The 26,555-nt window shown below is 44.2% G+C and overlaps 2 protein-coding genes across 5 annotated transcripts; both read left to right on the forward strand.

Annotated features, from left to right (window-relative positions):
* The first annotated feature begins 13,107 nt into the window (after window positions 1-13,107).
* Window positions 13,108-19,787, forward strand: LOC139537322 (FH2 domain-containing protein 1-like). Of its 3 annotated transcripts, none has more exons than XM_071338502.1 (12): window positions 13,108-13,269; window positions 14,444-14,910; window positions 15,102-15,163; window positions 15,274-15,376; window positions 15,490-15,575; window positions 15,759-15,859; window positions 15,992-16,062; window positions 16,224-16,331; window positions 16,451-16,521; window positions 16,796-16,913; window positions 17,269-17,433; window positions 17,616-19,787. In XM_071338502.1, the coding sequence occupies exons 1-12, from the start codon at window positions 13,167-13,169 to the stop codon at window positions 19,254-19,256; spliced, it is 3,096 nt and encodes a 1,031-aa protein (XP_071194603.1). In that variant the 5' UTR covers window positions 13,108-13,166; the 3' UTR covers window positions 19,257-19,787. The 3 variants fall into 3 exon arrangements, with proteins under 3 accessions (XP_071194603.1, XP_071194602.1, XP_071194604.1); XM_071338501.1 differs by lacking the exon at window positions 13,108-13,269 and adding an exon at window positions 13,378-13,633; XM_071338503.1 differs by lacking the exon at window positions 13,108-13,269 and adding an exon at window positions 13,525-13,771.
* Window positions 19,788-19,878: 91 nt separating this feature from the next.
* LOC139537323 (rho-related GTP-binding protein RhoG-like) lies at window positions 19,879-24,723 on the forward strand. 2 transcript variants are annotated; one of them, XM_071338504.1, is made up of 2 exons: window positions 19,879-20,131; window positions 20,861-24,723. In XM_071338504.1, exons 1-2 carry the CDS (start codon window positions 19,996-19,998, stop codon window positions 21,466-21,468), a joined length of 744 nt encoding a protein of 247 aa, XP_071194605.1. In that variant the 5' UTR covers window positions 19,879-19,995; the 3' UTR covers window positions 21,469-24,723. The 2 variants fall into 2 exon arrangements, with proteins under 2 accessions (XP_071194605.1, XP_071194606.1); XM_071338505.1 differs by having other exon boundaries at window positions 20,008-20,210.
* Window positions 24,724-26,555: the final 1,832 nt, after the last annotated feature.

The raw sequence follows: 26,555 nt of genomic DNA on the forward strand, positions 1-26,555 counted from the left end.
CCTTTAAACAGCTTGGAATATTCCAGAAAATTATGTCATGGCTTTAGAAGCTTCTGATAGGCTAATTGACAACATTTGAGTCAATTGGAGGTGTACCTGTGGATGTATTTCAAGGCCTACCTTCAAACTCAGCGCCTCTTTACTTGACATCATGGGAAAATCCAAATAAATCAGACAAGACTTTTGAAAAAAAATGGTAGACCTCCACAAGTCTGGCTCATCCTTGGGAGCAATTTCCAAACGCCTGAAGGTGCCACGTTCATCTGTACAAACAATAGTACGCAAGTATAAACACCATGGGACCACGCAGCCATCATACCGCTCAGGAAGGAGACGTGTTCTGTCTCCTAGAGATGAAAGTACTTTGGTGCGAAAAGTGCAAATCAATCCCAGAACAACAGCAAAGGACCTTGTGAAGATGCTGGAGGAAACAGGTACAAAAGTATCTATATCCACAGTAAATCGAGTCCTATATCGACATAACCTGAAAGGCCGCTCTGCAAGGAAGAAGCCACTGCTCCAAAACCGCCATAAAAAAAGCCAGACTACAGTTTGCAACTGCACATGGGGACAAAGATCATACTTTTTGGAGAAATGTCCTCTGGTCTGATGAAACAAAAATAGAACTGTTTGGCCATAATGACCATCATTATGTTTGGAGGAAAAAGAGGGATGCTTGCAAGCCGAAGAACACCATCCCAACCGTGAAGCACGGGGGTGCCAGCATCATGTTGTGGGGGTGCTTTGCTGCAGGAGGGACTGGTGCACTTCACAAAATAGATGGCATTATGAGGAATTAAAATTATGTGGATATATTGAAGCAACATCTCAAGACATCAGTCAGGAAGTTAAAGCTTGTTCGCAAATGGGTCTTCCAAATGAACAATGACCCCAAGCATACTTCCAAAGTTGTGGCAAAATAGCTTAAGGACAACAAAGTCAAGGTATTGGAGTGGCCATCACAAAGCCCTGACCTCCTATAGAAGATTTGTGGGCAGAACTGAAAAAGTGTGTGCGAGCAAGGAGGCCTACAAACCTGACTCAGTGGGAAGCTTGTGGAAGGCTACCCGAAACGTTTGACCCAAGTTAAACAATTTAAAGGCAATGCTACCGAATACTAATTGAGTGTATGTAAACTTCTGACCCACTGGGGATGTGATGAAAGAAATGAAAGCTGAAATAAATCATTCTCTCTACTATTATTCAGACATTTCACATTCTTAAAATAAAAAGTGGTGATCCTAACTGACCTAAGACAGGAATTGTGAAAAACTGAGTTTAAATGTATTTGGCTAAGGTGTATGTAAACATCCGACTTCAGCTGTAGATATGATACATAACAGTTTATAGGTGTGCCGGTATGTATAACGATTACGATTAAAACAGACAGGAAATCGTGATAAATGTGGCGGTGTCCTCCTTGCTGTCAGTGGGAACGTCCATTAAGACCTGAGGATATATTTTGCTGCTTGTGCTTTTCTACACCACTAGATGGTGGTGGTGATGATGTTGTTGCCTCCATGAGAGAAACCAGGGTGTCTGGCCCCTTCTCAGGCCCATCGTGTGGAAGTGTAGCTCACAGCTCTGAGAGGATGTTAGACGTTTATTCCAGTCTGAGCGGATGTTAGACGTGTATTCCAGTCTGAGCGGATGTTGGACGTGTATTCCAGTCTGAGCGGATGTTGGACGTGTATTCCAGTCTGAGCGGATGTTGGACGTGTATTCCAGTCTGAGCGGATGTTGGACGTGTATTCCAGTCTGAGGGGATGTTGGACGTGTATTCCAGTCTGAGCGGATGTTGGACGTGTATTCCAGTCTGAGCGGATGTTGGACGTGTATTCCAGTCTGAGCGGATGTTGGACGTGTATTCCAGTCTGAGGGGTGGTTAGACGTGTATTCCAGTCTGAGCAGATGTTGGACGTGTATTCCAGTCTGAGCGGATGTTGGACGTGTATTCCAGTCTGAGGGGTGGTTAGACGTGTATTCCAGTCTGAGGGGATGTTAGACGTGTATTCCAGTCTGAGCGGATGTTGGACGTGTATTCCAGTCTGAGCGGATGTTGGACGTTTATTCCAGTCTGAGCGGATGTTCGACGTGTATTCCAGTCTGAGCGGATGTTAGACGTGTATTCCAGTCTGAGGGGATGTTGGACGTGTATTCCAGTCTGAGCGGATGTTGGACGTGTATTCCAGTCTGAGCGGATGTTGGACGTGTATTCCAGTCTGAGCGGATGTTGGACGTGTATTCCAGTCTGAGCGGATGTTGGACGTGTATTCCAGTCTGAGCGGATGTTGGACGTGTATTCCAGTCTGAGCGGATGTTGGACGTGTATTCCAGTCTGAGCGGATGTTGGACGTGTATTCCAGTCTGAGCGGATGTTGGACGTGTATTCCAGTCTGAGCGGATGTTAGACGTGTATTCCAGTCTGAGCGGATGTTAGATGTGTATTCCAGTCTGAGCGGATGTTGGACGTGTATTCCAGTCTGAGCGGATGTTGGACGTGTATTCCAGTCTGAGCGGATGTTGGACGTGTATTCCAGTCTGAGCGGATGTTGGACGTGTATTCTAGTCTGAGGGGATGTTAGACGTGTATTCCCGTCAAAGCCCTATTTGATACCAAACATCTATTCTGAATATTCACTGTACATTCAACTCAAAGAGACTACAGTGCATGGATAAGGTCATGGTATCTGACAGGAAAAATACAATGTTTCCTCGGTACTGCAAAGATTGACGTAGGACTCCTGGCCCAGTCACAATTTTGGCAGGAAGAATGGCCCATCATCTGATGAATGTGTTTGTACAATAATATCAGGATTTCTGGTCTGTGTTACTCAGTCCATCTAGTCAACAATAGCTACGTTGGGTAAACAATTCAATCTAATAGAGTTTTACAGTGACCACAAAACAGTGTAATGCAGCTCTGCTGGTAAACAGCATATTTAGATGAATGATTAAAACAACTTTAGAGATAATTAAATCCAATAGCTTTGTGGAATATGACTGTTAGATGAGTAAGATGTTTTTATTGTCATATACACCGGATAGGTGCAGTTAAAAGTGTTGTTTTACCATACTATACTATACTACTGTTTTGTGTGTGTGTGTGTGTGTGTGCATGCATGTGTGCGTGCGTGCGTGCGTGCGTGTGTGTGTGTGTAACTGAAAGCCTGATGAGAGAGTTAGAATCTGAAACCCATCCCCAGTGGCCAGCTGTCCTTGTGTCATCCACCTTGGAACAATAGCAGGAACCTCAGGGCCTTTACATCTCTTTCTTTCTCTCTCTCTCGCTCTCTCTCAATATAATTGAATTCAATAAATCTCTCTCAAATTCAAAAGTGAATTGTTTTATTGGCATGAGAAACATTGGCAAAGCATCAATGTATATAATATACTTTGTAATCAAATAATCAAATAAATAACAATAATACAACTAAATAGTAATAATAACAAAATAATAGAAATAACAAACAGTAGAATGATAACAGTGGATAGTTATAAAAATGTAAAACAATTGGGACTCTTATTACTACTAAAATGATTGCTACCACCACTGTTATTTACACTAATACAGCTAACCCTACTATTACCATATCATATTACTCTCTCGCTCGCTCTCTTTCTCTCTCTATTGGCACAGGAAACAAATGCTTACATTTCTAAGCAAGTGAAATAAACAATAAACTAAGGTGAGGAGAAAGAAAACCTAACATAAACAACAACAAAAAACATTACAAAATGTACAGTAAACATTGCACTCGTAAAGGTTTCAAAAGGATAAACACGTTTCAAATGTTATATTATCAGCTATCTACAGTGTTTCTAATAATGTGCAAATAGTTGCAGTAGGAATAGTAGGGGAATATAAGTAAACAGATAAATATAGGTTGTATTTACAATGTTGTTTGTGCTCCACTGGTTGCCCTGTTTTCATGGCAACGGGTCACAAATCTTGCTGCTGTGATTGCACATTGCGGTATTTTTTCTAACATACAGTTGAAGTCAGAAGTTTACATACACCTTAGCCAAATACATTTAAACTCAGTTTTTCACAATTCCTGACATTTAATCCTAGTAAAAATTCCCTGTCTTAGGTCAGTTAGGATCACCACTTTATTTTAAGAATGTGAAATGTCAGAATAATAGTAGAGAGAATGATTTATTTCAGCTTTTATTTCTTTCATCACATTCCCAGTGGGTCAGAAGTTTACATGCACTCAATTAGTATTTGGTAGCATTGCCTTTAAATTGTTTAACTTGGGTCAAACGTTTCGGGTAGCCTTCCACAGGCTTCCCACAATAAGTTGGGTGAATTTTGGCCCATTCCTCCTGACAGAGCTGGTGTAACTGAGTCAGGTTTGTAGGCCTCCTTGCTCGCACACGCTTTTTCAGTTCTGCCCACAAATTTTCTATAGGAGTGAGGTCAGGGCTTTGTGATGGCCACTCCAATACCTTGACTTTGTGGTTCTTAAGCCATTTTGCCACAACTTTGGAAGTATGCTTCGGGTCATTGTCCATTTGGAAGACCCATTTGCGACCAAGCTTTAACTTCCTGACTGATGTCTTGAGATGTTGCTTCAGTATATCCACATAATTTTAATTCCTCATGATGCCATCTATTTTGTGAAGTGTACCAGTCCCTCCTGCTGCAAAGCACCCCCACAACATGCCACCCCCACAACATGCCCCGTGCTTCACGGTTGGGATGGTGTTCTTCGGCTTGCAAGCCTCCCCCTTTTTCCTCCAAACATAATGATGGTCATTATGGCCAAACAGTTCTATTTTTGTTTCATCAGACCAGAGGACATTTCTCCAAAAAGTACGATCTTTGTCCCAATGTGCAGTTGCAAACCATAGCCTGGCTTTTTTATGGCGTTTTTGGAGCAGTGGCTTCTTCCTTGCTGAGTGGCCTTTCAGGTTATGTCGATATAGGACTCGTTTTACAGTGGATATAGATACTTTTGTACCTGTTTTCTCCAGCATCTTCACAAGGTCCTTTGCTGTTGTTCTGGGATTGATTTGCACTTTTCACACCAAAGTATGTTCATCTCTAGGAGACAGAATGCGTCTCCTTCCTAAGCGGTAGGATGGCTGTGTGATCCCATGGTGTTTATACTTGCGTACTATTGTTTGTACAGATGAACGTGGTACCTTCAGGCGTTTGGAAATTGCTCCCAAGGATGAACCAGACTGAAAACCAGGTTGAAAAACAAGTTTTAATGACTCCAACCTAAGTGTATGTAAACTTCTGACTTCAACTGTATATGGTTTATCCATGTTTGATTTGTTTTCAAATTCTTTGTGGGTCTGTGTGATCTGTGGGAAATATGTGTCTCTAATATGGTCATACCTTTGGTAGTAGGTTAGGAAGTGCAGTTCAGTTTCCACCTAATTTTGTGGGCAGTGGGCACAAAGCCTTTCTTCTCTCATGAGCCAGGTCTGCCTATACTGTAGCAAGGCTATGCTCACTGAGTCTGTTTATAGTCAAGGATGTTCTACTGTGCATTCTCTGTTTAGGGACAGATAGCATTCCAGTTTGCCCAGTTTTTTTGGTTGATTCTTTCCAGTGTGTCAAATAGTTATCTTTTTGTTTTCTCATAATTTGGTTGGATCTAATTGTGTTGCTTTCCTGGAGCCCTGTGGGGTCTGTTTGTGTTTGTGAACAAAGCCCGAGAACCAGCTGGCTGAGGGGAATCTTCTCTAGGTTAATCTCTCTGTAGGTGAGGGTTGTGGTGGAATGTGTGGGCATCGCTTCCTTTAAAGTGGTTGTAGAATTTAACAGCTGTTTTATGGATTTTGATAATTAGCGGGTATAGTCCTAATTCTGCCCTGCATACATTGTTTGGGATTTTGCGTTGTACATGAAGGATATTTTTGCAGAATTCTGCAATGCGTGTCTCAATTGGGTGTTTATCCCCTTTTGTGAATTATTGGTTGGTGAGTGGACCCCAGACCCACAACCATAGAGAGCAATCGGTTCCATAACTGATTTATCTTAATTGGGATGTTGAGTTTTATGTTCCTTTTGGTGGCACAGAAAGCCCTTCTTGCCTTGTCTCTTAGATTGTTCACAGCCTTGTGGAAGTTACCTGTGGTCTCTTTCTCCCTCTCTCTCTCTCTCTCTTTCTCTCTGCCAGGAGAAATAGCCTGTCAGACCAAACCGTCTCTGCTTAAGGAATCCTTCACAATTTGTCCTACTCTCCATGCAATCAAATAGTCTATGCCAGGGCTTTTTCAACAGTTGGGTCATCCACTGGTCTTCCCCTGGCTATGTGACTTTTGGAGAGCAACATTAGGTTTTGAGTTTTAATACCTCACACCACTATTTGGGATTTTGATAGGGTTTCTCTGAATATGTTAATTATCATATACTCTACTCAGAAAACTGGATGCAGTCTATCACAGTGCCATCCGTTTTGTTACCAAATCACCTTATACCACCCACCACTGCGACCTGTATGCTCTAGTCGGCTGGCCCTCGCTACATATTCGTCGCCAGACCCACTGGCTCCAGGTCATCTATAAGTCTATGCTAGGTAAAGCTCCGCCTTATCTCAGTTCACTGGTCACGATAACAACACCCACCCGTAGCACACGTTCCAGCAGGTATATCTCACTGATCATCCCCAAAGCCAACACCTCATTTGGCCGCCTTTCATTCCAGTTCTCTGCTGCCAGTGACTGGAACGAATTGCAAAAATCGCTGAAGTTGGAGACTTTTATTTCCCTCACCAACTTTAAACATCAGCTATCTGAGCAGCTAACCGATCGCTGCAGCTGTACATAGTCCATCTGTAAATAGCCCACCCAATCTACCTACCTCATCCCCATACTGTTTTTATTTACTTTTCTGCTCTTTTGCACACCAGTATCTCTACTTGCACATCATCATCTGCTCATTTATCACTCCAGTGTTAATCTGCTAAATTGTAATTATTCGCTCCTATGGCCTATTTATTGCCTACCTCCTCATGCCTTTTGCACACACTGTATATAGACTTTCTTTTTTTTCTACTGTGTCGTTGACTTGTTTATTGTGTTATTGGCTTGTTTATTGTTTATTCCATGTGCAACTCTGTGTTGTTGTCTGTGTCACACTGCTTTGCTTTATCTTGGCCAGGTCGCAGTTGTAAATGAGAACTTGTTGTCAACTAGCCTACCTGGTTAAATAAATAAAATCATAATTATAGTTCAATAGATTTGAACAATGCATCCTAATATCACCTGTATGTAGATCCGCCTTGCCATCTCTTTCAAATCTTTACTCCTTAGTGGAAAACATCATTATCTACAGCCAATCATTGCTCCTGTGATTCTATCAAAAACCTCTTGATACAGGAGATGCCACCTCCACCAAACCAAAACAACTGACATTCTTACCACCACAGTTCAATGTGTATCAAGTCTTTAGTCTGATTACTGGGCAAGAGGTGTCTTTACCTATCACCTGAAAGGGTTAAGTTAAACTTTTTCTCAAGCATATCAGTATTGTCCTCCGTTCCACAGATACTTGGAGGTCTTATTGTGTTTACAATAAACCAATAGCTGACTAATTTGCCTCAAAGGATTTGGAGATAGACCTGGAAGGATAAGGTACGGCTTTGATTTGGTTGAATCCCGATCAGTCATGTAGTCTGTCCTGAGTTCAACCTCAGTCATGAGGGATGCATTGTCACATGCATAACACATGACTTATCCTATAGAGAATGCTTTGGAGAAGGCAGGGAGCAAAGGCCAGGAGAGACTATCTATTTATATGTCTCCTGTTTGTCTCTCGGTCATTGAGGACATGTGTCACGTTCTGACCATAGTTCTTGTGTGTTTTGCTTGTTTTAGTGTTGGTCAGGACGTGAGCTGGGTGGGCATTCTATGTTGTGTGTCTAGTTTGTCTGTTTCTATGTTTGGCCTAATATGGTTCTCAATCAGAGGCAGATGTTTTGTGTTGTCTCTGATTGGGAATCATATATAAGTGGCTTGTTATGTGTTGGGATTTTGTGGGTGGTTGTTTCCTGTCTTTGTGTTTTCTCTGCACCAGCTAGGACTGTATCGGTTTGCCACATTTAGTTATTTTGTTATTTGTTAAGTGTTCACGTTTATCGTCATCATTAAACATGTTGAGCACTGGCTACGCTGCGTGTTGGTCCGATCCCTGCTACACCTTCTCTTCTCTTGAAGAGGAGGAAGGCTGCCGTTACAGAACCACCCACCAATCTCGGACCAAGCAGCGTAGCAACGGGCAGCAGCAGCAGCAGCAGCGAGTTCAGGAATGGACATGGGAGGACGAGCTGGACGGTAAAGGACCCTGGGCAGAGCCAGAGGAATATCGCCGCCCCAAAGCGGAGATGGAGGCAGCGAAAGCGGAGAGGCGGCGTTTTGAGGAGCTAGCTCGGCAGCGTGAGCAGGATCTGGGTTATACCACTTGGGAGGAAATAGACAGGTGGTCGATCGACCCAGGGAGAGTGCCGGAGCCCGCCTGGGATTCCATGGAGCAATGTGCAGAGGGATACCGGCGCATGAGGTTAGCACGACGCGGTAGGAAGCCCGAGAAGAAACCCCAAACATTTCTTGGGGGGGGCTAAAGGGGTGTGTAGCTGGGTCAAGTAGGAGACTTGAGCCAACTCCCCCTGCTTACCGTAAGGAGCCAAGGATGGAACCAGAGCCGGTGAGGGCGGTATTGGAGGTGAGCGAGGTAGAGACTGTGAAGGATCTAATGGGGAAATTGGAGGAGAGAGTTATGAGGGAGGTGTTGTGTTGGTGTTTGAGGCACGGCATCCGCCCGACGGAGCGTGTCGGGGATTTGATGTCACCTGAGTCAGCTCTCCATACTCGTCCTGAGGTGCGGGCTAGCCGTCTGGTGAAGACTGTGCCAGCCTCACGCAGCAGGCCTCCTGTGCGCCTCCCTAGCCCTGCACGTCCTGTGCCAGCTCAGCGCACCAGCTCTCCTGTGGCAGCCCCATGCACCAGCTCTCCGGTGCCGGCGCCACGTACCAGGCCTCCAGTTCCAGCATCCGCACTCGCCTTGAGGTGCGTGCCCTCAGCCCAGTACCATCAGTGCCAACACCACGCACCAGGCTTCCAGTGCGTCTCCAGAGCCCTGTTCCTCCTCCACGCACTCTCCCTGTGGTGCGTGTCTTCAGCCCGGTACCTCCAGTTCCGGCACCACGATCCAGGCTTCCTGTGTGTCTCCAGAGCCCTGTTCCTCCTCCACGCACTCTCCCTGTGGTGCGTGTTTCCAGCCCAGTACCTCCAGTTCCGGCACCACGCACCAAGCCTCCTGTGCGTCTCCAGAGCCCTGTACGCACTCTTCCTTCTCCCCGCACTCGCCCTGAGGTGCGTGCCCTCAGCCCGGTACCACCAGTGCTGGTACCACGCACCAGGCCTATAGTGCGTCTCGAGAGTCCAGTGTGCCCTGTTCCTGCTCCCCGTACTAGCCTTGAGGTGCGTGTCTCCAGTCCGGTACCACCAGTTCCGGCACCACGCACCAGGCCTACTGTGCGCCTCAGCAGGTCAGAGTCGGCCGTCTGCCCAGCGCCGCCTGCGCTGCCTGCCTGCCAGCGCCGTCTGAGCTGCCCGCCTGCCCAGCGCCTTCTGAGCCGCTCGCCTGCCCAGCGCCATCTGAGCCGCCCGTCTGTCCCGAGCCGTCAGAGCCGCCCGTCTGTCCCGAGCCGTCAGAGCCGCCCGTCTGTCCCGAGCCGTCAGAGCCGCCCGTCTGTCCCGAGCCGTCAGAGCCGCCCGTCTGTCCCGAGCCGTCAGTCTGTCCCGAGCCGTCAGAGCCGGCCGTCTGTCCCGAGCCGTCAGAGCCGCCCGTCAGTCAGGAGCCGCCAGAGCCGCCCGCCAGTCAGGAGCCGCCAGCGCCGGACGCCAGCCAGGAGCCGCCAGAGCCGCCCGCCAGTCAGGAGCCGCCAGAACCGCCCGCCAGTCAGGAGCCGCCAGAGCCGCCCGCCAGTCAGGAGCCGCCAGAGCCGCCCGCCAGTCAGGAGCCGCCAGAGCCGCCCGCCAGTCAGGAGCCGCCAGAGCCGCCCGCCAGTCAGGAGCCGCCAGAGCCGCCCGCCAGTCAGGAGCCGCCAGAGCCGCCCGCCAGTCAGGAGCCGCCAGAGCCGCCCGCCAGTCAGGAGCTGCCAGAGCCGCCCGCCAGTCATGAGCCGCCCGCCAGTCATGAGCCGCCCGCCAGTCATGAGCCGCCCTCCAGTCATGAGCCGCCTTCCAGTCATGAGCTGCCCTTCAGTCATGAGCTGCCCCTCAGCCCGGAGCTGCCCTTCAGTCCGGAGCTGCCCTTCAGTCCGGAGCTACCTCTCTGTCCTGAGCTACCTCTCTGTCCTGAGCTACCTCTCTGTCCTGAGCTGTCTCCTCAATCTAGTGGGGACCTTGGTGAAGGTTCCTAGACCAGGGTCGGGGGCGAAGGTCGCCACTCAAAGGACGCTAAGGAGGGGGACAAAGACAATGGTAGAGTGGTGGCCTCGTCCTGCGCCGGAGCCGCCACCGCGGACAGATGCCCACCCAGACCCTCCCCTAGAGTTTTAGGAGGTGCGTTCGGAGTCCGCACCTCAGGAGGGGGGTACTGTCACGTTCTGACCATAGTTCTTGTGTGTTTTGCTTGTTTTAGTGTTGGTCAGGATGTGAGCTGGGTGGGCATTCTATGTTGTGTGTCTAGTTTGTCTGTTTCTATGTTTGGTCTAATATGGTTCTCAATCAGAGGCAGATGTTTTGTGTTGTCTCTGATTGGGAATCATATATAGGTGGCTTGTTTTGTGTTGGTATTTTGTGGGTGGTTGTTTCCTGTCTTTGTGTTTTCTCTGCACCAGCTAGGACTGTATCGGTTTGCCACATTTAGTTATTTAGTTTTTTGTTAAGTGTTCACGTTTATCGTCATCATTAAACATGTTGAGCACTGGCTACGCTGCGTGTTGCTCCGATCCCTGCTACACCTTCTCTTCTCTTGAAGAGGAGGAAGGCTGCCGTTACAACATGAGAGAAGGTATTTGGGAAGAATTTGTTCTTTTATGGACTTTTATATATTTTATGAACTTTAAGTACTTTTAGAAACCAGTCTTGCCCTTGTACAAAACAAATGGGGCAATTAGGTCAGAGATCAACCCATTTTCAGATAAATTACATCCTTTTATCAAGATTAGAGTGTCTCTGTACAGAATGTTTATATTATTTTGTGTATTTAATGTTTTCAAAAAAGCTCTCTTTCCTCATCTCTTTCCCTGCCTTGATAAGTTACTGGGATGTTCCCAGGAACCCAAATAATAAGGGGTTACAGAGCATTGACTAATCAAAACTGTGCCATGTGGGCACGCCCCATTTGGGCTCAATAAAACCCCTCCATCCGTCCCCCTTCACAACACAGCGTAGATCCCAGATCTCAGCAGGCTCTGGGTTATAAAGTCATGTCTCCTGGAGATTGTTTAGCCCTGCCCTTGTTTCTATTATACAGCACAGAGGCATTTCCTTGAATTCTGTGCCAGGAGTGCTAATGCCTAAGTATTTGAATTAAGAGGGTTGCTTCCTGAGCTGGTTTACTCTGGCTATGTGAAAGGAGGGGGTCTGAGGTATGGAAGGAGATTCCAATCATGGGGCTTTCTTATTTTGCTTTTGTAAATATCTGGCTAGAAGGAAGTCAGGGAGTGGGAAGCTGTGTATTATGTCTAGAACACTTTCACAGTGAGAAATCAGTCCAGTACATAGATTTCAAACATGACGTCCACAGAGTCATTTTTTTGTCCAGTCCAGCGTCCACAGACGTCCGGTCCAGACATGATTCGGTACCGTCCGGACCGGCCTTGTTTTGGCCAAAACATAGACGTCTATGTTTGGTTCAGATTTGGTCCGAACGGGCCTTGATTTGGTCCCCCCAAAAACAGCTATGATTGGTTCAGATTTGGTCCAAGTTTGGACAGCACAGTACAGTACAGTTAAGTATAGTAAAGACAAGTAGAGTATAGTTCAGTACAGTACAGTAGAGCACAGCACAGTTAAGTATAGTAAAGACAAGTAGAGTATAGTTCAGTACAGTACTGTACAGTAGCACAGTAGAGTAGGGTACAGTATAATGCTCTGTATTGTACCCTACTGTACTCTATTGTACTTTACTTGCCTAGCAAGTGTTCATTTTTAAATGTACATTTTGGTCATTTAGCAGATGCTGTTATCCAGAGCAAATGACAGTCAGTGCATTCAGCTAAGGTAGATAACCAACCACATCAAATCACATTTTATTTGTCACATTACAGTGAAATGCTTACTTACAAGCCCGTAACCAACAATGCAGTTTCAAGAAAAATAAGTGTTAAGTAAAAAATAGATAAGTAAAAAAATAACAAATAACAAATAGTCAAAGAGCAGCAGTAAAATAACAGTGAGGCTATATACAACGGTACAGAGTCAATGTGCACAGGTTAGTAGAGGTAATTGAGGCAATATGTACATGTAGGTAGAGTCACATGTATCACTATATCATTATAGTTTAAGTGTTCTGTTGGTTTTTTCTGTTGTCAGAAAACTTTGAACATTATCACTGCCAGTTCAAAGCTTTTGAAAAAGCTAACATAAGTGCATGTGACAGATGGGAGAAATCATAAATGTTACACACTGCAATCTTCAGTTGGCTCCATTTTCCATTTTTGGAATGACATGTTTTGAATGAATGTACGGTTGAAATTCGGCCATAGAAACAATGACCAAAAAATATGTTTTTTCAACGCTTTAAAATACTGTATCTGTAACGGCTGTCGTAGTCGTTCTCCTCCTCAGACGAGGAGGAGCATGGATCGGACCAAGATGCGGATTGGTAAGTATTCATATTTTAATGGGAAAACAACAAACACTACAAAATACAACAACCAACAAACGTGACTAACCTGAAACAGTCCTGTGTGGCCCAAACACTGACACAGGAACAAACACCCACAAAACACAGGTGAAACCCAGGCTGCCTAAGTATGATTCTCAATCAGGGACAACGATTGACAGCTGTCTCTGATTGAGAATCATACCAGGCCCGAACACAAAATCCCAACATAGAAAATCAAACCTAGACCAACCCACCCAACTCACGCCCTGACCAACTAAAACAAATACAAAACAAAGGAAAACAGGTCAGGAACGTGACAGTATCAGACTCTGAAAAAGATGTCAATTGTAATTTTGCTCACTGGGCTGTCATGAAAGCTATCCGAGGTCAGCTCCATTTCAATGGTCTACTACACAGTATCAGGCCACTTGAAGGAATCCACTGCACATTGCCTCATAACATTTATATAACAGGTGCTTAATATCAGAAATACCATTAATATTATGAGCAATGTATTTGTGAGTTATAAGATATACTGCCCAGTGCCTATCCATATCCTATTCCTTCTCCTTTGGCGACTGCACAGGCAAGAATATATTTACGCTAAAGTGTTTTACTGCTACTCGGGTGATTGATTTAAACTTTGAGAGGTTCAAGATAGTGCAATTGTCAGAAGTTGATTTGGTTTAGAAGATAAGAAGAACTCCAGGCTCAGCGGTGTGTCATACTCAATGATGGGAAGGGGTAGCCTCATTTACGTCAGCGAATCTGGTTCTGGCGCTTGGACAGCCCGAAAATGTTCAAGCTTTCCTGGAGCAACACGGCATATCTGCGCACGTATGTGGATGTAAATATGTTTACGATGGAGATATGTATTATTGGTCTAGAAACGAGCACTTCTAAAAGCAGTACATGTCAAAGTAAATAGTGGAATTACATCGCTGGAGGCAACACTGAACGGCAGCCCCAGAAAATGTAAATTGAATTGCTCTATTACAAATTAGGCTATATATTCAATAATGTCGGTTAATGAAATGGGGAACTGATATCAGGTGCTTAGAGATATAGTGGCAATATATTTGCGTTATGAGAATATATTAGCATGACATTTATTTTTTAGCATGATAGGCTATTTTATTCTTGCGATATAATTCGTGACAAACAGTCTGAAAAGTTTCCATTTTAAATGTAAACTCACATTTTTATTCTAATAGTAGGCTAATATGTAGCCCAACCGGCCGGCAGATTGCGCTATTATTCATTTAAGTTTGTCATAGCTTCATCTGCCGGCCGTTTGGGCTAGCTAATATGCTTGGCCTCATAAACGTGTTATTTGAGAATGCTCTTGTGGCGAGAGGTGCTTGCAAGAGGAAAATGTTGAAAAATAGGACTGTTATGTTTCCTACAATTATCTTCATCCTGCAAAGTGTGTCACTGACAAATGTAGTAAGATATTTAAGCTTTTATATGTTTATTGTCTCTACATTTTACAGATGATTGAGTAGCTAGTTGGAAAGTTGTATTGTTGTAATTATGGCATAGTATATCATTATTTTTCTATGTAACTCCTCTCTCCATTTTATACACAGTTGGGCTGGCAACAACCACATCTCCACTAACTACATTCTTGTTCTAACTTCCGTACAGATCTCTGGCCCTTCAATGAAGCTCCACTGCCCAACTCTTGTGACCCTAGAAGAGAAGTGACCTACATGGATCCCCTGTCTGAGCTGACATCACTCTCTCCCCCCACATCCATGTCCTCTCCACCTCCCCCAACCATGTCTCACCCACCACACCCGACCATGTCTCCCCCACCTCCCCCTGCCATCTTCCCACCACCCCCACCTCCTCCACTGCCCGGTGACCTCCAGAACAGTCGGGATGTCCTGCAACGGTCCAAGTTACGCAACCTGAACTGGGACCTCATTCCGAAGGAGAAGGTAGAGGGCCGTCAGAGTGTCTGGAACAGTCCAGATGAGTTCCACTTCGACCTGAGCTCCTTGGACGAGCTGTTTGGACAACAGAAGAGGTCTCGGCCCCCCAAGAAGGATGGCAGTTTACGGCATGGTCTCAGACCTATTGGCTCCCCTCTACACAATGCACCTGAAAAGGTCAGTGGACTGGTTTCCATATGTAAATGGCCGTTTTAGGCATAATGTCTATTAGTCTTAATTGCAATGAAAAGTGTATTCCAGGTTGGTGCTATTGCCATACTGTGGGTTGTTTCCTTAGAGAATGATTGGGGTGTGGCTGTATGTTGATTGTTCTGACTGGTATTTTCTGTTTCTGTCTAACCCTGTAGGTATCACTTCTGGACGGGAAGCGCAGTATGAATGTGGGAATTTTCCTCCGGCAGTTCAAGAGGTGGGAGAGATATTTTAAGCCCACTTTAATCAGGTTTGCATAATAATGTCACTATCAGATAAATGTTTAATGTCATCCATGGCAACTCATTATAACTCATCTCTTCACAGTGCAGTCAGGGAGATAGTGGAGAACATCAGGCAGGGGGCTGGGCAGCACTATGGGAGTGAGATGCTCAGTGAACTGTGCAAAATGCTGCCTGAGACTGAGGAGGTACTGTGGAGTTCTGTCTGTCTCTCCATATCATCTGGGTCTATTTAGTGGTCTTTATATCTTCATGGTTTTTCCATCCTACAGTGTACTAACTCATGTGTCCTGTTCTGTAGGAGAGGCGTCTGAGGGCATACCGAGGAGAGCGTAGCCATCTTGAAGACCCTGACCTCTTCATGCTCCTACTAGTGGAGGTGCCCAGGTGATTAAACATATTGTTGGTGTTTGGTCATCACCCTTCTCCTACCAAAAGAAAATGCTATCGAATCCTTATCTAATTTCTCTTCCTGTCTTTTGCATCCCCTCAACTTGTCGCCATTTTCTCTCATTTAAGCTGTTTAAAATGTGGGTTTTCCAATACTCTCCTGTTATTTTCCTTGGTCAGTTATCGCTTGCGTTTGGATGCCATGATCCTGCAGCAGGAGTTTGACCCGGCCTTATCTTCTCTGTGTGTGTCAGCACGCTGCTTGGTGTCTGCAGCCACAGGTGAGAAAACAGCAGAGTGATTGAAATTTGTTTTTCCCAGGTCCCTGAACTTTTTTGTGAGATTTCTTCAACTTTTATGTTGATTTATCTTAGTGACATACTATAAATTACATCTATCTGTCTCTTTCTTAGAGCTTTTGAGCTGCCCAGAGTTGCACTCCATCCTACGGCTGGTCCTGAGGGCAGGAAATTACATGAATGCCGTGAGTCGCAGTCATCTGGCACCTAGACAACCAGTGCACCCAGACAGGCTGATTGATTGATTTATTGACAAACAATATTCGCAATTTTTTCCAAATGTGTTGAGTGCATGAGTATGAATAAGTGATCTGATCTTGTCACACCTTCTGACCTTCAACAACAGGGAGGTTACGCAGGCAATGCTGCTGGGTTCCGCATCGCCTCTTTGCTCAAACTAGCTGACACCAAAGCCAACAAACCAGGCATGAACCTGCTGCATTATGTGGCCATGGTAAAAATCTGATCAATATTTCACAAATGGGTGTTAAAAGGTTTTTCTAACACTCCTACTACTAGTCCTACTTGGGTCTCACAGAAAGAAAATAATACAATATGTCTGTCCTCTCTCAGGAAGCTGTTAGGAAAGACCCAACCCTGCTGTCCTTTCCCCTCAAGCTGAGCCATGTGGGTCCAGCCTCCAGGTCAGTGACACACTTAGGATGTTATGAGTCCTTCATGACAAGTTGCTGACATAGTTCTCACATGCTTGAAAAAGAAAAGAAGCGGCATTATATACAATTTTGTTTTTGCGTGTTTTGGGGGTCTACTCAAGTACTCAATGATGTTGACTGATTAGTTTGTTGATTGATTGAGTCATTCATCCATTCATTCATTCATTCAGTCCATTGTTAATAACAATGTTAGGTCCCTTTAAATCAGACTAATCTCACCTTACTGTTCTCTTTCACCCATCAGACTGTCTGTGGATGTGGTGCAAGGGGATCTGTCTCAGCTGTGCAGCAGACTAACTGGACTAGAGAGGAGAATTCAGACTGAACCTGTTCTCCAACAGCAAATCAAATCCTTCCTCCAGGTAAGTGCTTCCTGTAAAATACGTGTCTGCGGGTTTTTGCTCCTCCCTTGTACTTGATTGATGAATTAAGGTCACTAATTAGTAAAGAACTCCCCTCACCTGGTTGTCTAGGTCGTAATTAAAAGAATAAAACAAAAACATGCAGACACTAGGCCCTGCATGGAATGAGTTTGACACTCCTGCTGTAAAATAATGAATAATATGTCAAAATAAGACCACAAGACTGCCCCTTCAATGTTTCAGAAAGGACCTTACCATTTGCAAGCCATTTGAAAGTACATTTATGGTAATTTGGACTAACAATCATAAGTTGTGAAAGGTGGTTTGCAAGACTTTTTTTGTGGTCTGTTGTCAGACGGCTGAGGGGAGGCTGGAGGAGGCAGAGGTGGAGGTGGAGGCTCTACTGCAGGCCCAACAGGACCTGTTGGACTTCTTCTGTGAGGATGATGTCGCGTTCAAGCTGGAGGAGGCCTGCAGCATCTTTTACTCCTTCAACATTCGCTTTCAGAAAGCTGTAGAGGTCAGCACCTAAGCAGCATCTGTTGGTGTTCAACCATATTTTAATTTCTCCCATTGATATGAATGAATATTTTTTTGCTGCAATAATGTGTGCTGGTTGGCAAGACCTCCATTGATGCACTTTTATTTTCCCTAAATGATTCTGTTCATTTTAATTTGATAACTCTTCTGATTTTGTTTCAGGAGAATGCAAAGAGGGAGCTTCAGGAACAGAAGCGAGCAGAGAGAGAGAGGCTGGAGAGGGACCGGGACAGGACGGTGAGACGTCGCTCCATAGCCAACTGTTCAGCCCTGGAGGTGGGACTCAGGGACATCCAGCAAGAAGACCTGGAGAGCACCCTGGAGAGGAGCCTCTACCACACCTGGCAGAGCCGCCACAACGTACGAAGCCCAGACAGCCGACTACGTGCCATGAGTCCAACCTTACACAACTTACTGGAGAACATCAATGATGATGATACTACAGAATCATGTGACACACCACCACCAACCCTTGCTCACTCACCACCACCACCCAAGACAAAGCTTCAGCAGAGTGTGTCTGCTCCCCCCTCTGACCCCACAAACAGCATGTCAGCCAAGCCTGCCCAGGAGACCACCCCTCCAGTGGACAGCCCACAGTCACCTCTGGAGAGTGCTGATCTGCTGAGACGTGTAGCATCTAAAGTGGTGAACCAGCAGTGCAGTCTACAAGAAATGTCTGACCCAGAGAAACAGCATGACACAGCCTCTGCCGAACCCACCACCAAGGGACAGTCACAGAAGCCTGGGGAATGGGAGCGTCTGTATTCATGCATGGGAGACACAGTAGTGTGTCACACTCTTGTGACTGGCCTATGCTCCTATAAGAACCTGAGCCCAACACAGCCCTGGGAGGAGCCCACGGAAGGATCCCACTGCTTCTTACGGTTGAGGGACAAGCAGGTCAGAGCGGCATCACCCCAGGTCCACAAAGCGGCAGCACCCCAGGTCCACAAAGCGGCAGCACCCCAGGCCCAGGGGGACAACGTGCAGAACAAAAAGGTGCTGCAGAGAACTATACCCAGGAGTAGGGCTTCCACACCCTCCACAAGCCCTACTTCCACCCTTTCCTCTACTGCCTCTGCCATCCCTACTCCCACAGCCTCGGCCATTCCCAAAATGCAAGGCAGGTCAGAGGCAGCCTCCACATGGTCCTCACGTCTCCCTCTCAGGAACTCAATGCGTTCCCCAACTCCAATCACCTCCAGAGATCATACTGAGGTCAGACTTGAAGGGATTGTTAGGGAAAAAATGCAATCTCTGAATGAGCAGACCAAAAAAAAGCATCCACTTCGTCGACTACTAGAAAAAGCCAAACCAAATGAGAAGGAGAGAGAGGAGAAGATAAAGAAGAAGGAAAGAGAGCTGGAGAGTGAAAGAGAGAGGGAGGGAGTGAGAGAGGAGAGGGAAAGTGAGAAGGTAAAGCAGAAGGAGAAGAAAAGAGTGAAAGAGAGGGAGAAGGTCAAGGAGAAGGAGAAGGAGAGGAAGATGGCGAAGGAGAAGGTGCAGATGAAAACTAAGCTAAAGGGGAAAGAGAAGGAAGTCAAAGTGGAGCCAGTGATGGAGTCAGCTCTGTGTGTGTCCAAGCGGCTGCCCCTGCACCCTGACTTTCATACCTCTCTGCCTCGCCGTGCCCTTCAGAGCTCTGTGACCACCAGTGCCAAGGTCATACGCTGTGCCCTCATTGCCGTCGCGGCTGTGAATAAGGACAGGAGCAGCCAGTCTACAGTCCCAAAGACCACAGTTATAAAGCTGCCTGGCCCCAGGTCAAAGCTCCCAACTCCACTATCCATGTGGAAGTGAGTCTGCCCATACCCACCTAGATATACATAAAAACCCTCAGATCTGATATGGAGAGATGCCAATAGGGAATCAAGAATAGTACCTTTATTTTTAATATCACACCTCATTGGCTTTAGCTAAGTAATCAGGCATATTTTTATAAATTACTTTGTACTGAAAGTGTGATAAATATAAGGTAGGCAATAAAATAACTCAATGGGTCCTCACAATTTACCTGGAATAATGAAAGTAGGCAAAGGAAAGGAAAAATAAGGCTGGATATGGTGGTATACAGGAAGTTGTACTTAGAGTTATTCAACAAGATACTTGAATATGGTGTGATAGAGAGGGAATGGGTGAAGAGGGGATAAACAGAGAAGGATCTGGTCAGGAATAAGACCCACTTTGATGAATATTGAAGTTCTCCATATTTCAAATGAGAGATGGGGTGGTGGGGTGCTTGGAGGTGACTGCATCATTGAAGATGCATTGAGAGTATTTACATTTCTGTGTCCCAACTGTACACAAAACAATAAAACCAGTGATCTTTCAGTTGTGTTTAAAATTGTGTGGCTTTTGTTAAATAAGTGTGACCAACTCACTCCTCCACTACTGTACTGTAGCAGCTAGCGACTACAACAACCAGAATAAAATACTATTTGGGCAAGAATCCCCGGATGAAATACCTGCTACAACGAAAGGAGGGTGTCCCCATTATTATTTTTTGTGAACAAAGGTGCAATGCACTTTCCGAACTGAGATGCAGCAATACGAAGCGTCTAGTCTGCCGGGAAACCACACGAAGGAGAAGAAGAAGAAGAAGGAGGACAAGAAGAAGAAGGAGGAGGACAAGAAGAAGAAGGAGGAGGAGGATGAGGGCGCGAGTCAAATAAGCGGTGGGGCAATTTATCAAGATAACCTGACTTTCAGCTCAGTTAGCCAATGGGACATTTCAACATCCTTTTTAAATTCACTGTGAGTTATGTTCTTCATTGAACCTGGTTAAAGATTATTTCCAAAAAATTATTCGTGTTCTCGGCCAATTTTACAACCTAAATTGGCGTTAGCTAGCTTGCACTAACGCTAGCTAAAGTTTACAGCTAGCTACGGAAACACAAGCGCGTGCTAAGTGGCTAACTATAGATAGCTAACTAGCTAGTTGGCGCAAGGTTCTATCGACGTTTTTCCTGGCGGATAGCTAACTAAATCCCTGGGCTGTACTGCCTGTACATAACTGTTTTATTTTCATTCAATAATGCTAGTATGTTTGTACTTAGTTAGCTATGTAACTAACGTTAGTGCAACTTTCTTGTAGTTAACGAGAAATAGTTCACTAGCTTGTTTGTTAACAAGCAAAATAAGTAACTAACTAATGTTTCGCTATCAGTTTGTGTAATGTATTTAACTGTATTCTTTCTAATGTTCTCGTTTATGTTTTGACTTTGTATTGGTAAACCCTGTCTGCCTCTTTCTATTGAGGACCACATAAAAAATTGGTGTTACAAAAACACGTTCGTGTGTGTTATCCTCTAAAATCAATGACTACTCAATCTGGCTACATTGAACAATGTTTGATCAGCATTTTATGGTCATGTGGCTCTCTCTCATATTGCCCCTTGTTTCAGGAACCCTAGTCGCCAGTGTGGATGAGGGAAGCATGCAGACCATAAAGTGTGTGGTGGTGGGCGATGGTGCCGTGGGTAAGACTTGCCTTCTAATCTCCTACACGACAAACGCCTTCCCAGAGGAGTACATCCCCACCGTGTTCGACAACTACAGTGCCCAGATAAGTGTGGACAGCCGCGCCATCAGCCTCAACCTGTGGGACACTGCTGGCCAGGAGGAGTACGACCGCCTGCGCACCCTCTCCTACCCCCAGACCAATGTCTTCATCATCTGTTTCTCCATTGGCAGCCCGTCCTCTCATGCCAATGTACGGCACAAGTGGCACCCAGAGGTATCCCACCACTGTCCTGGAGTTCCAGTGCTGCTGGTGGGCACCAAGAAGGATCTGCGTGGAGATGTGGAGGCGGTGAAGAAGTTGAAGGAGCACGGCCTGGCCCCCACCAACCAACAGCAGGGTAATGCCTTAGCCAAGCAGATCGGCGCCGTCAAATACCTGGAGTGCTCAGCTCTGATGCAGGACGGTGTGAGGGAGGTGTTTGAAGAGGCCGTGCGAGCTGTGCTCTACCCCGTTACCAAGAAAAATGTCAAGAAGTGTGCTGTGTTATAACTATGTGCCTAGACTAGGGGGACTGGGGGAAGAGACTCACGATTGGCGCTGCCATTTTGGCTCCCAATATTTAGCCTTTCACGTTCTAACCCTCACCACTTGTTAGCATTGCCTGGCTTCAATATTAATTGATTGTTTGTCAAGAGGTCCTCAATTGATGCCAACAACCTTCCTATGGATTTTTTTGTATCTCTGAAATCAAAACTGCAGCGACGATGCTAAGGGATTTCAATGGTGCCTTCTCAGCAACTTGCTGCCTTGTCCTCACTGGCTGTATGTTTAAGAAGATTACAATTGATTTGACACCTTTGCTTTTGTCCTTCATCAGGCCAGTCTTGTAATGTGTTGGTCTTTTTCTGTGAACTTTGCCCTTGTTGTCATCTGATGTGATTCACAGGAATGTTGTGTCAATCAGTAGCCACTGTGTTAAACATTATGTTCATCCCTCTGTGCCATTACAGTAATAGTTGTAGTGTGGATTGTCAATAAGATAGTTTGCCTTTAACGTTGTTCATAAGCCAGGATCACAGGATATCTGCCGAACTAGCCTTGCTGGTATGAGACAAGCAAGGGTGTATGTATGACACTGTCACCCTGAACACATGCACACTTTGATTAGAACAGTCTGTCTCCTATTGCTCTGTTACTCACACTCCTCTCTCTTACTCTGTAAAACCATGAGCTTGCCATTCCGCACAATGCTTTGTCAAAACAAAGTCCTGATTGTGTCAGTGAATACAGATTGGGTAGCTGCTAAGTAAACAGATGCCCTAAAGATTAATGTTATTTTTGTATTGCTGGTGGGACAAATCAGGAAGCAATAATTTGAGTGTTTAGTGATTAACCCCACCACCACCACCAAAAAAAAGTCTAACTCTCAGTCAGCTGACCTGCTTATTGGTGGTCTTTATTTTTTGTCTGAAGGCAAGCAGAAACCACAAGTAAACTGCATTCTATGTTCTATTGTAACTAACTGAAATCGGTGCTGAATAATGCTACACATTAGGATGTCATAAAAGTTGTTTAGCGTTACTGCCCTCATTGAGGAACGCGTGTTGAAGGTACCATGTATCAGCAGTAATGCTGCTCATTCCTGGCTAACTGTTAACTTATCTAAGTGTAATGGCAAGTATGTATGGCTAATACTGCAACAGGAGCTGCAATCCTAACAGTTCCTTGTGCTGCATGAACATGCTTGTTGGAGAGTGGAAGGCATAGGCCTACATTTTTACCCAAACCACTCTAGCAGGGTTTTTTTCAGTGTCTGGTGGTATTATTGGTATGAATGGTTCTGTCGTGTGCCTCATCCCTTTGTGATGTCATATGGGATCTGTAATGAGTTGATGTGCAGCTTCTGTAATTAAGGGCCACAGGGTCTGCTGGTTTTTCCCATCAGACTGCACCACTAAATTGAATGTGAAGTATTGCATTTTAGGTATAATTCATAGTAAATTTGCTGACTGGACAATACATGTGGTGGAAACCTGCAGAGTCTGTAGCACTTGAGAACTGAAGTTGCACTTCCTCTATGTGGAAGTCTTTGCCTTCTCAAACAGAAGGAATTAATTCCACCCTAACACTGACTGATAACAGATTGGTTCTGGTGGAATGTAATAGTTTTTTTTTACCAGAAACCTATGAAATGTACATCTAATTGCCAAAATAAAGGAAACACTTGAGTAAATGAGGAATAAAAGTATATTGAAAGCAGGTTCTGCCACACAAGTGTGATAAGTCGCTCTGGATAAGAGCGTCTGCTAAATGACTTAAATGTAAATGATTCCTGAGTTTATTAAGCAATTAACATCCCATAATGCTTAAGGTCATGTGTAAAAATGCCCAGTTGCCTGTTATTTTGGCAACCATGGCTAGAAGAGATCTGTTACTTTGAAAGAAGGGTCTCAAATGAGCATGGGGGTTTAAAGGATGTGTGTGTCAGTCACCAGATCTCAATCCAATTGAACACATGGGAGATACTGGAGCGGTGCCCAAGACTGCATTTTCCACCACCATCAACGAAACACCAAATTATGGAATTTCTCACGTAAGAATGGTGTCCAATAGATTTCCAGACACTTGTATAATCTATGCCATGCTGTTCTGGTGGCACATGGTGGCCCAACGCCCTATTTAGACATTTTATGTTGGTGTTTTCTTTATTTTGGCAGATACCTGTATAACAGGTTATAATGGTTCAATTAAGTATTTTTAAGTAGGCCTACATATTCCCTTATGTCTTTGGCGCTCAATGGCATTCTGTACTGCAGACTAAAGAGGCTTGGTTGTGGTATTTATGATCCAAGAGAGACATTTTGGTATTCATTTTATATTCCATTTAATTCCAGATACATGTGTCATGGTCTTTACCTTTATGTGTAAAGACTCAACTTTATATATTTTTGATTCAATCCTTTTTTACAATGAGAAGTCAATGTGTGTACTGTACAATAAATATTTCCGATAAACGATTACCTTACCTTTACAAAGAATCCTATGCATTACCTTTACAAATAATTACTTTGATAAGATGTTTACCCATTTTCTTTTAATTATATAAGCTTAGTAATAAAAGGCAATGTAAAAGAATGGGCAACCAATTTCTTCAATCTATTAATGCGTTGTCAGAGCAGTTGCATCAAGGAGACATCACCTGGTAATAAAACATAGAAATAAATAAAAAATGGTCCTCCTATACTTACAAATCACTGACAGGCTCGGTCCTGTATGGTACAGTGAACCCAAACCATAGATTTGGCATTACCTATCTTGCCCTTCTGCATACAGCCATCATTTGAATTGGTTGCTGTTGGTCTATCAGTGTACAGATTTACTTAATGAAAAGGCACATTCTAGCATTAGGTAGTGCCAAAAACTCAAGTTTTACCTCTTTTTTAAATTTTTATCTCTACCTGAAAGGGATGACTTGGCATTGAAGTGCCTCAAAGGAGTGTGTGGTTTTTGACTCAAGCACTGTGGAACTTGATTTGTCAGTTAATGTAATTTTAACTGCAACCAAACCCACTTGCATTACTAAATAAGTGCAAAAGTTTACATTTGTGTGTATTTCATCTTTGTTCTGTTGTATATAGTGCCTTCAGAAAGTATTCACACCCCTTGACCTTTTCCACAGTTTGTTTTGTTACGGCCTGAATTTTTTTTTAAATGCCACTGGCCTACACACAATACCCCATAATGTCAAAGTGGAATTATGTTTTTTGAAACTTGTACAAATAAATTACAAATTAAAAGGTGAAATGTCTTGTGTCAATAAGTATTCTACCCCTTTGTTATGGCAAGCCTAAATTAGTTCAGGAGTCAAGATTTACTTAAGTTGCATAATAAGTTGCACAGACTCACTCTGTGTGCAATAGTAGTGTTTAACATGATTTTTGAATAACTACCTCATCTCTGTACCCCACACATACAATTTTCTGTACAATCCCTCAGTCGAGCGGTGAATATCAAACACAGATTCAACCACAAAGACCAGGGAGGTTTTCCAATACCTCGCAAAGAAGGGCACCTAATGGTAGATTTATTTTTATTTTTAAACAGACATTGAATATCCCTTTAGAGCATGGTGAAGTTATTAATTACACTTTTGATGGTGTTTCAATACACCCAGCCACTACAAAGATACAGGCGTACTTCCTAACTTAGTTGCCGGAGAGGGAGGAAACCACTCAGGGATTTCGCCATGAAGCCAATGGTGACTTTAAAACAGTTACAGAGTTTAATGGCTGTGATAGGAGAAAACTGAGGATGGATAAACAACATTGTAGTTACTCCACAACACTAACCTAATTTAAAGGGAAAAGAAGGAAGCCTGTACATAATAAAAATATTCCAAAACATGCATCCTGTTTGCAACAAGGCACTAAAGTAATACTGCAAAAAATATGGCAAAGCAATTCACTTTTTGTCCTGAATACAAAGTGTTATGTTTGGGGCAAATCCAATACAACACATTACTGAGTACCACTCCATATTTCCAAGCATAGTGGTGGCTACATCATGTTATGGGTATGCTTGTAATAATTTTTCAGGATATAAAATACATGGAATGGAGCTAAGCACAGGCCAAATTCTAGAGGAAAACCTGGTTCAGTCTGATTTCCACCAGACACGGAGATTAATTCACCTTTCAGCAGGACAATAGCCTAAAACACAAGGCCAAATCTAGAGTTGTTTACAAAGAAGACAATGTAACTGCATTACAGTTTTGACTTGAATCTACTTGAAAATCTATGGCAAGACCTGAAAATGGCTATCTAGCAATGATCAACAACCATTTTGACAGAGTTTGAAGAATTTTGAAAAGGAAAATGGGCAAATGTTGCACAATCCAGGTGTGGAAACCTATTAGAGATTTACTAAGAAAGACTCACAGCTGTAATCACTGCCAAAGGTGCTTCTACAAAGTATTGACTCAGGGGTGTGAATACTTATGTAAATGAGATATTTCTGTATTAAATTGTCAATACATTTGGAAACATTTCTACATTTTTTTTTTCAGTTTGTCATTATGGGGTATTGTGTGTAGCTGGGTGAGAAAACAATCTATTTAATCAATTATGAATTCTGTCTGTAACACAACAAAATGTAGAATAAGTCAAGGGGTATGAATGCTTTCTGAAGGCACTGTATTTGAGGCACTACTGAATGATGAAAAACCTCACCTCCGTAGATAAAATGATTAAATATGAGAATATACAAATTTTCTATGAACAGGAGGAGCATTCAGCACCTCTATTGACAGAGCCAGCAAGGGGAAGTCACCAGAAAAATTTAAAAAAGAACACTTTCAAGATAGTCTGTGACATTTTCAATATATTCTGTGATTTTGTTTTACAGTTTGCTCAAAGCCCACAACAAAATACAAAGAGAGTAGATGCAGTGCATTCTCATTGAGCAATCTTACATCCTACCTTGCTGTTCCACCACTGTACTGCTGGTAGCCTAGTGGTTAAGAGGCTGGGCCAGTTACCAAAAGGATGCTGGTTTGAATCCCCTAGGTGAAAAATATGTCAATGTGCCCTTAAGCAAGGCATTTAACCCTAATTGCCCATGTAAGTCACTCTGGATAA

This window comes from Salvelinus alpinus, chromosome 13, assembly GCF_045679555.1.
Source record: "Salvelinus alpinus chromosome 13, SLU_Salpinus.1, whole genome shotgun sequence".
Classification (NCBI taxonomy): Eukaryota; Metazoa; Chordata; class Actinopteri; order Salmoniformes; family Salmonidae; genus Salvelinus; species Salvelinus alpinus.